This window comes from Crocodylus siamensis, chromosome 6 (assembly GCF_052110815.1).
Source record: "Crocodylus siamensis isolate JL-2025a chromosome 6, ASM5211081v1, whole genome shotgun sequence".
NCBI classification, from domain to species: Eukaryota; Metazoa; Chordata; order Crocodylia; family Crocodylidae; genus Crocodylus; species Crocodylus siamensis.
Window position 1 is genome coordinate 11603876 of NC_143400.1, and position 10767 is coordinate 11614642.

Here is a 10767-nt window from a genome sequence, read left to right on the forward strand (position 1 = left end):
CTGTTTCTCCATGAAACCTCTTCTGTTTAGAGCTGCCGCTTGTTCATAGTGGCTGGAACATACAGGGTGTGATTCTCACTGACACTAAAGCTACTTTCCACCGCTCCAGCAATGTCACAGAGCCTTGAAGTGAGTGTAAATGTAATTGCTGCCCATTATAAGGCCCTAACCTCTTTTACAATGACAACGTGGTCATGCAGGGGCTTGAAGACAACCGAGACTGAAGCCTGCTGTGATACTAACAGAGATGCTTCGCTAGAAAGCCATTAGAAATCATAGTCCTCTATTCAAGGTAAAGGGAAATATGGGAAAGATCTACATGGGCCTTTTTATCAAAAGTGCTGAGTAGCCCCAGCTCCTATTGACATCAGCTGGGGTTGTGGGTGACCAGTACCTATGGAGCAATGCCCCTAAGCTCAGCTGTGAATCTGCATCTTGCTTTTCATTGCCCAGTGAAAAAGCAGGATGCTTCTTTTGGGGTTAACATGGTCCGCAGTTCCCATAGCCATGTCTGTTGGACCACTGGAAATAATAAGGGGCAGTGCACTTCTGAGCAGGGGGCTGCATGTAGGCAGGACCACATGCTGAAGGGCATCTCGTGGGACATGGCCATATGTACTGGGGAGCCCATTGGTGCTCCCATCCCTCGCTGAAGGGCTGAGGCTGCTGCAGGCCACATGGCTCAAGGTACCCGGTGGCACACGGTGTTACGCACTTTGCAGCACATGGCTCAGGGCGTGTGGGAGTGCATGGCAGTGGGCACCTCACAACCTGGGTCTTGACGCATGTGGTGGCACATGGCTCTGGGAGCTTCTTGGCAATGCAGGGCTCAGTGCATTTGGTTGTGCAGGGTGTTGTCCACTTCATGGCAGAGGGCTTGGGGCACCGTGTGACACACGAGGAGTATTTCACTCCAGGTGGTACATAGCACTGCTGCTTGAGCTGGTATCCATAGTAAGACATCTTCATGAGAGGGAGGATCACCTGGAACAGGGCAAGCAGAGGGAAAACAGAAAAAGCAGAAGTGACAGTGTAGGATGCTCTCAGCACAGTCTTGAGGGTCAAGATTGAACCTGGGTGGGTATGAGCAGATAGTAGCTATGGCAAGGAGAGATGTGATGAGAGAAGGCAGGGAGGTGAAAGGCAGTGGTGAGTTGGGTCCCACAGCATGCCTCATCTGGAAAGCCTACACTGTTGACCCTTGCTGGAGATCCCTGGCCCCAGCCCTTCTCCCCTCATGCCTTGCCATGCTGCTTCTTGGGTCTACAGCTCTTAGCTCTAAGCAAACCAGTTCAGTTCAGGATCACAGTATAGCTCCCTGGTTTCCAAATCTTACAGGTCAGTTATTAAGTGCTAACACGTTTAAAATAAAATGTTCTTTGATGCAAATAAGCCCTCCCAGGCCAGATCCTCAGCTGTTATCAAGCAACGCTTTTCACCCGAGTTCAAAGGAGGACAGTCAGCTTTCATTAGCTATGGTTATGGCCTTAAAACTGCTATCTATGCACACATGCACAGGAGAACAGCCAGATTGGATCAGCAGGGTCCATCTTATTCACTATCTTCTGTTGTTCACTGCTGGAGACTAGCAAAGGACTGTCTTCTCCTTAAAACAGACATAAAACCACACTTCCGGTGTTACATATAATCAATCTGATCTTCCTAATCCCATGGAAATATATGTACAGATTCCCAGGTGGTTTCAAATTGGCATAAAGCCATTTGCTTTCAGCTGAGTAAATAACTGTTCAAATATTTGCTGTGCTAATATGCTCCAGCCTCAGTGAAGTTTGAGGCTGAGATTTTCAGAGATCTGGATGCTCAATTCCCCAATTAACTGTGATGGAAAAATATTTCCTTAACTCCAGTGTTGCTCTGTAAATCCAAGCCTGAATTTCTAATGCCTGCAACTGAACAGCCACCCAAGCTTTTGCATAGAAAGGAACCACCTAATAATTCTAACTATCAGAGTCTTTCTTTAGGATTCAGTCTTAAAACTATCAACAAAATCACATTTTAATACTTATTGGGAGATTGAGACAAGTCAGACTTACCCAGTCCACTGCAGAGAATAAATCAAGAGAACTAGTTCAAGAGCTCAAAGTTATGAGCTTTTATATCATTTCCTAGATTGCTTGGAGGCACTGAGACATCCTTTATGCATCAGATCCTAATTACTTACCATGTAACATTTATGCTATACACAAAATCTCCATTTGATGGGATTATTTTACTTCTAATTTGTGATTATAAATCTATTTCCAGATCTGCCTGAAAACAACACGTTTAGCACACCCAGCAAGTTCCTTTCATTTTAACATTTTATTGGCCAAAATAATACCTGGTTTTAATGTTTTATTGGCCAAAATAATACCTAGTTTCATTCCGCTGACCTCACTGGAGTTACACCAGGGAAGAAGCTTGCTCCACATGCTTTGATCTTCTTTCAGCAAATTAATAAAAAAGGTGGCTCAGAGGCATGTGCATGGTATGATTTTGCATCGTGCCCAGAATTTATTTTGGGTCAATTCCTTCACATTTAAGCCTTTCAGTTCCTTACAAGCTGGGCAGCTTCATTCCTCATGCTTAGCATTCCCACACAGGCCACTGACAGCTCTGGAGGGTCCTAGGAAATTATGATGTGAAGTATATGCAAGATCCTCAAGTGGTAGGAAATGGCCTTCAGTTCTTGAAGCCTGTGGAGCTGTGCTGTTTTTGCTTAGTGCTGGATTTGTCCTGTAAACTTTAAATCTGATTTTTATTAAAAAGAGAGACAAAGCAACTCTTTAACAGAAATTAGTTCATGATCCCTGTGCTAGAAATGATGACTTTTGGAGGGAATGACTTGAGGGAACTTGTGATTTTTTTTTAAGTGACACTCATTCAACATGTAGGTGTCTGATTTCAGTAGCAAACTAATACTATACCACCTTGTACATGTAAAGCATTAATGAGTGCTTGTGAAGAGCTTTGAAGTCCTTTGTTTTGGGGAAGCCTCGTAACATCCTTGATGAGTATTATTATCCTGGTTTTATTTTCAGGTGAAGGTCACGCAGGTAATTTGTGAATGGGCCCGAACCCAGGAGTTTTGGCTTCTCATGCCATGCTCTGACCATTAGCGCTGCCCTGTGTCATGCTGTGAGGCCAGACTCCATCAATCACATTTTTATCTAGTTAGTATTGCTTCAATAATAATTCTTAGAGAAATAGGTTAATGATTTATTGTTGATTCTGAATGAGCCAACTTTGCTGATCAAACATTTCACCTATATATTGACATAAAAAGCCATTTATAGATGTTATGATTTTCCAGGTTTAATCCAGACTCCAGCTGTCACTATTTTCAAGTTGATGTCTGTAGGTCAAATTAAAATTTGTCTTCAATCCCAATGAAATAATCCTCATTGAATGACGATTAAAGTGAATGCAGGCTAAGGCAGTTCGAATTAGGCAATTTAAACTGTATTAATTAACTTGTATAGATGAGTCCCTAAGCATGGCAAATATCAATCCCCTGGCAAGGGAAATGCAACTGGGTTTTTGCAACACAAGAGAGGCTAACAGGCACAAAGTAATGCCTTTACAAAATCAGATGTGCCAATAACACCTCAGGGTGACTATTACTAATTATCTATTGCAGGTCATTGCATCCATTAGGGCTTCTGGAAGAGCACTTTAGATAACTGTCTAAACCTTGGGTTGCAACAATGTAACAGTGGTTAAACAGGTTTATTATTGCCTCCTAATTACTAGGACCCCACACACACAGGCTGCAAACTCCAGCTGTTAAGGGACTGTCAAGTGTATAGCCAGGGCTCCCTGCTGTGAGGGTCAATGATTATCTATTAATCCTTAATTCAAAATGAAATTTGATTTGAACTGTGTTTAGTTTAGAAAGCAGTGAGCAATGTCTACCAGTGGCCCTAGATACTACTGAAAGTTGCTTTAACTTTTCCCATTTTGTTTATTATCATTTTTCTCACAAATAATTATTATATTTAAGGAACATAAGTTGTTGCCTAAGGATGCTTTTTTCCCCTGCCCTTCATACTTGCATGGCCTGGTTATAGTATCTGCAAACGTAACATTTTTTGTAATCCTAATTCAAGCCTTTTAGAGTGGATTATTGCATTCTGTCTGGAAATTACATTGAAGAATTAGGGGAGATTAGAAGCCAGGAGACGAGTATAATTTGGGGTGAAAAACTGTGCTGTCCTGACTCCAGCAATAGCCAAAAGTACAACTGCTTCTGGTGCAGGTATTACAAATCCAGCCATAGACAGTTATGAGATTGTTTTGCAGTGGAGATGCCCTGAGGCAAGGGGGTTGCATGCTTAGCAAGTCTAAACAATGAGTTCATCTCAATTGACAGCTGCTATAGATTACTGTATGCACCACAGTCTGGATTGCTAAATTACTGTACCAGCTGATTACTTTGCAGTGAGATGCACCATCCAATTAATGAGGAATGTAAACAAGTAGCCCTAAATGCCTCCCGTGCTGATGAGTAAAACCTGCTGAAATCTAACAATAAGTGTTTCCTTTTGAGATTACTGCCCTCTTTGAAAACTGATACCTTGAGGCTTTGACATTGTTGTCTGCAGTATTGACTTTGTGGTTAGGAAGTGAAGCATTCAGGATCCCTGGAGGGAACCTTCTACTGGCTGAACTATAATCTCCTACCTCAAGACATCAGAATACCTTGCAAAGGGGAACCAAAGCAATGACCATCCTAAACACCATTGGGGATGTCTCTACTAGTATGGAAACAGGGCTATTGACACGGGGATGAACAACAGGATTATGGCTAGCTCATGGTGAAATGGCAGAGGGAAGATGTGGACTGACTTACTTTAGATTAAGTCAGTGAACTATTTGCTCAGTTCTGTAAGGAGATAGAGCAGTATTTTCAAAAGTTGCCACTGATTTTATGTTCCCAGCAAGATGTGCCTGAGCGAAGGTTTAGAACTACACAGACATCCCTCTGGATCTAGCGGGCACAGCTACACATGCATTAATGTCCTTTAGTTAATGCATATTAAATCTAGTCACTCTGGGCATTTTTACATGTGTTTCTGATGCCCTGCTAGGCTGCACTAATTAAAAGCGCCTGTGCATCAAGTGTATCAGCGGTGCTATGCATCCCCGTGCTGAAAAAATGGTGGTGGGGTGCATTGAACTAAAGGTCATCAGACATGTTTTATTTCACAGCACACCCCTGCCATTTTGTCAGTGCAGAGACACGTGGCAATGCTGATGCACGTGATGCATGCAGCTGCTGGAGTGGGTCAATGTTCCAGCAAATCTGATTCATTGAGACAGCTCTGATGTGCTGGATTTCCAGTGTATTAGAGCAGGCTGCTGTACATGTGTAGGAGCCCTCCATTGTGAGGTACTAGGAAAATGCACATTAGCTTGTTTTAATGTGCATTAACTATGGAGCATGTTTTGTGGCAATGCTTTAATGTGTATTAAAATAGGCGAAGGAGCATTAAAGTGCATGTGTAGATAAGATGCACTCCGTGAGGCCTATGAGCACTCTAAATTGGTTTGGAAACTGGGTTCCAGCATGCATTACCTTAGACGCTGAACACTAGAAGAACCCAAAATTTGTCTGCATGTAGCAGATAAGGCCTTGGCAATATGTAAAGCTGAAACAATAGTGGAGGAGAAAAAAAAAAAGAAGGAAAAAAATCCAGATGGCCAATAATAAGATGCAGCATAATTTTTATTGTGAAGAAAACTGAATAGACAATTGCAGTCTGAACTAATGCAGAGTAAACAGAATTATGTATTTCCGGGGTTACAGCATGAGCTACAATTAATTACTTGCTTCAAAGAGATGCATTTTACATGAGCTCATTTGTTCACCCGTTCACTCATTTTTGTTGATGTGGAGGTTGACCGTCAAGACCCCTTTGAACCACTGTAAGTTGCTTTACCCTGATCAAGGCCAAAGCAGAGGACTAAACAGTTTTTCTATTATGCATTCTCTGCTACAAAGCCAGAAACAATAGATGTAACATACAGAGACTAATTCTCATAGCCACCAAAGTCTCTAGACTTGCTTCACACGATAGAAAATGGCATTGAGGTGAAGGCAGGTAAAAGAATGTGGATTGCATTAAGACACCAACATCTTTTACATTAGTAGAGCGATGTGAATATCCTTCATGCCACAGCTCACAGCATCACTAGTTGAAGAAATACTTAGCTAGACACTATTACAGAAAATACTCATAATTCTAAGATAAAGTAGAAATGCGAAAGAGGAAGGGTTATTTTTATCTAAGATGCTGAGCACTGACAGCTCTCATTGACTTCAGCGAGAGTTGTAGGAGCTAAGCATTTCTGAAAGCCATGTCCCAGAGATTAGCCGTAAATCTGTATCTTGCATGTCATTGCCTGGTTGTTCCTTGTTCAAAGGCCCTTCCTTCAGGGTTTAACATGGTCCACAATTGCCATTGAGGTACCTGTGGCCCCATCGCAAGCCCCCAGAACCACAAAGGCCCCCATAACCCCATAATCCACCATAGCCATAGGGACCCCCAGCACCAGTGTAGCCCGGGGAGCTGTAGAAGCCCCTGGACCCGAAGCTGCCCCCAAATCCAGCTCCAAGGTGAGGAAGCCCGGCGGATCCCACAAAGCTGTCCTGAGGGAAGGAGCTGAGGGTGGCTCCAGGGAAGGTCACAACAGACGCGGGCGGCTGGATCACCACTCTGGAGTCGGGGCACTGCCGGACGCACGGCTCGTTGTAGCTGTCAGAGATGGGCTGTGGGACAGCCACCCCGCAGGGGCTGGCGCAGATGCCAGAGCTCAGAGCTGGAGAGCAAGCCATTTTCTTTGTTTTGGGGAAAGAAATCTGAAATAAATGGCAGAGAAAAATGATAAAGATCAGGCACAACTATTGGTTGAATAAGAGGTTTAAAAGCTAGGTTCGTTTGAGAGAGGGAGACCCAGGGCCTGCCTCTTGGCTGGGAACTCCAGTAGCTTGCAAATGAGGTGCTAGAATACTCAGCATTGTGTATCAGACCCTTAATTTTTGCTTCTCTCTCATGTCACACCAGCTATTCACTCCTGGCACCCATCACCCTTAAACCCAGTCCTACCCAGCCTTTTGCCCCCTTCTCTCCGTCTCTTATATACTCTGAATGTAAGAAGTCAATTCTCCCCCAGAATTAACCCAACTGTGGTGTCCAGATAGGTCTGAAAATCCCACCCTATGGTTCAGAAGCCTGTAGCTTGTCCAGATTAATTGTAAGAAGAGTCTTTATGGAATGGAATAGATAGTACCAAGAATGAGAAAATATTTGTGTTGTCTTCCCCTGCAAGTTAAAATGAGTTGAATTGAATACTTACAAAGGGATGGAGCTGAAGTGGATTTACCAGAGGCAGCAAAGAGATGAAGTGAAGAGCAGCAGTTGGAAGAGTTGTGAGTTGCGAGTACTTTTATACAGTTTGTAGACTGCCTGGGGGATCTGAGAAACCGTGTGTGTCAGGTCCTAATTAGTTGCTAAGTCACATTTATTAGACATGTAGCTCATGTTGTTGTTAGTATATTTTCAGCCCCATGCAGTGTGGTGTGTAGATTGCATCCTTTAATTCCTAAAATTTATAGGCCAGTGGGATGGTCCCAGGAATGAATTTGATCTCAGTGGATTATGCCAGAGAAGAAGCTGACTCTATGATTAATTCTTTTAATGTGATTCAGAGCCTCAGGCAAACAAAGGATGACCAGGTAATGTGTAATCAGGGGTCTCCTCGGCTTCTTTTTGCACCTCTTAGGAAGGAGGAAGACATTTTTGTGTGCTTAGGCCCAGCATCCCAAACAGGTCGTAATCAAGTACTTTGAAATCAATGGGAGCTTCATTGACTTTACTGGATTTTTCATCAGGTCCTTTCATCCCTGTGGGCAGAGGCCTGATACAAGACCCATATACTATAAAAATAATCCCGCTTAAACTTTCAAAATACAGTTTACCCACAGCTATAAATGGTGCAGAGATCTTTGTGCTGTTTTTTTGGCTGGCAATTAATTTCATCCTGTGTTGATAAAGAAAAGCTTTTTGGTTTAAGAGTGAGTCAGACAAAACCTCTTGGCAGAGACATACAGTATTGGAGGGCATGGGTGAAGGGAAATAGGGCAGCAATTTATAGTCTTTCACATGATAGGCTGAACTCTGAACATCTCAGATTTGTTTAAAATTAATTCCATTTACCACTTGGTAATTTCATAAGGCACTTGAACTTTTCTCTGTACCTTGGGTGGATTTCCAGCACTTGCATCTATCATTTAAGGTACCAGTAACATTTATAAGTTGTAGTTTGGTTTTTAAGTTGTTGGGTTTTTTGAGTAACAGATCTTGGGTCCACTGCTCAAGGAAACTATTGCTTTGCTGCTTGTGATATGATTTCCTTCTGAATATCTCCATTAGCTTACATGTTCCTGCTGATGTCTGCAAAGTGACTCGCTTCTGGTAATTTACTGCCCTCTAAAGTATTGGCTAAATTGGGAGTCTCTTGGGAAAACTAATAAAGTTGCGCTAACTCAGTGTCCTGGATTATGAAACTTTATGAGTGTTTCTGAAGTGCTTTGGAAACCTTAGTTGTGAAGTTACCTCTGAATGCTTGGCATGAGTATTGTTATCCCTGTTTCATATTCCACCTGTCGCTCTTACACATAAGAATAATTCTCTAAAAGAGTAGTAAGTGTGTACATTTCCAACTGGGTCATGGATCTGAATCTTTCTAATTTCAGTTACACCTCCCCCCCCCAATACCCAGCTTCTAAGTCATGGTTTATGACATTCGGTTTTATTTATTGTCCATCATGCATCGCTAATTTGAATGATTTTGTTCTTGCCAGTTGCTTTTTCACATGCTTACCCTTAAATATGCAGTTAGCATATTCCTCACCAAAGTAACAAATCAGGGTTTAAATCAGTGTTCAGTTTTTCATAAACAAGAATATCCATCCATCCACTCCCCTTGTATCACAATAGATCAGTTATGGAAACTTTCGTATTAACCTTTGCCAATTTGAAAGCTCTTTCTTTTCTATATGACAACCAGCATTGTTACGAGCCTTGAGATGTCCCTCCTAACACACCATAAAACTCTTTCAAAGCTACACTTGTGTAAATGACATGTTTGAAAGGCAAGGAAGCTAAGATGCGAGGCTGCTGTCTTGTAATGAAATCCAAAACAGGATGAGGCCAAGGTCTTTCATATGTACAAGCTGTCAGGACTCTTGGACCCTATTTCTGACTCTGCCATAAGCTTCCAGGGTGACCTTTACTTCCATGCGCCTGTATCTGTTGGCTTGTAAAATAATGATAACAGCAGTCATGCTGAGGGTTGTGAGGCTACCTCAGTAATTAGGATATCAAAGTACATTTCAAACACTCATTAATGCTTTTACAGGTCAAATTCTTTATCATGATCATGGTAATAGATTGTCATGTATTTATAAACAACTCATTTAATATAGGGGTATGTGATCCCAGAAAGTGTCTCACATGTTGTTCTTCTAATTATTTGGGGGATCGATGAGAGCCACTTCCACATAGTGATCCTTGGGAATGTCTCTGATGGCCAAGAGCTCCCGAACTGACAAAAATGCCAACGTGCATAAAGATATGGACACCGCTTTTGTCATATCAAATAAGACGTTATTTGGGCCTCACGGTCTTTTCTTTTGCTTAAAAAATAGCTTTGTAGCTTTTCCCATTTTTTTAAAGGCACGTGAGCTAGACCCTTGACATTCAGGGAATGGCTAATTGACTTTGGGGGCACATAGCTGGTACTGTAAAAATACCTGGACACTGTAGGATGGTTATCCTTTAGGGCTGTGTGAAGCTTCGGGTGCTGATTCAATTTGGAGGAGATTTGCCCCTATTCAGTGGCCAGATCTCTGAATCCAAATCGAATTAGGAAACCAATTAAAAGGTCCGGATTGATTCGAAGCTCTCCAAATCGGAGAGCTTTAGTGATTTGGGCAGTCCCTGCTCGCTGCAGCAGGGAGCTAGACCCAGACTCTGAGCTGATAAATAGGGGGCTGGAGGAGGGGGGAAGGGCCCATGGGGGGACCCCCACCAGGCCCCATCCCCTGCCTGCTCCCCCAGCCACCCCGAGCACCCCCGACCCCTGCCCACTCCCCCAGCCTACCCCCCATGTCTGCCCAGTGCAGTCCCAGCTCCCAGTTCTTTAAAAAAAAGCCCCCACTTACCAGCTGCTGCCATGCAGGGGGGGTGGTCCCTGCTGCCCCCCATTGCCCAAAGCTGCATGAGGGGCTCTGCCACAAGCCCCCTAACCCCCAGCTACTCTCCTAGCCCTGCCCATGGTTGCCCCACCTGCTCCAGCTCTGGCCCTTTAAATCCCGCACCCCCTCAAAAACCCCCCCATCCCCAAACTCACCAGCTGTTGCACTGGCTTTGAGGCTTCTGGGGACTCATGGCAGAGCCCCCCACCCAGTGCAGGTCAGTGGGGATTGACCCCGTCTGGCAGGAGCCAGTGAGTTTGGGGCTTTTTTTTTTAAAGGGCTGGGAGCTGGGGCAGGCAGAGCAGCCATGGAGGAGCGGTGGGGCTGGAAGAATGGGCAGGGGTTGGGGGGCTCATGACAAATCCCCGCCATGCAGTGTGGGGCAGTGGGGATTGCCCCCTGCACAGCAGCAGCTGGTGACTGGGGGCTTTTTTTCCCCAAAGAGCTGGGAGCTAGGGCTGGGCAGGGCTAGGAGAGCAGGCAGGGGATGGGGCCTGTGTGATCTG

The 10767-nt window shown here is 43.9% G+C and overlaps 1 protein-coding gene across 1 annotated transcript; it reads right to left on the reverse strand.

The window, feature by feature from the left end:
• Nucleotides 1-5750: 5750 nt before the first annotated feature.
• LOC149861054 (claw keratin-like) lies at nt 5751-7471 on the reverse strand. The gene is made up of 2 exons (XM_090051635.1): nt 7360-7471; nt 5751-6862 (listed from the first exon to the last, which is right to left on the reverse strand). Exon 2 carries the CDS (start codon nt 6836-6838, stop codon nt 6443-6445), a length of 396 nt encoding a protein of 131 aa, XP_089907761.1. The 5' UTR covers nt 6839-6862; nt 7360-7471; the 3' UTR covers nt 5751-6442.
• Between the last annotated feature and the right edge of the window lie 3296 nt (nt 7472-10767).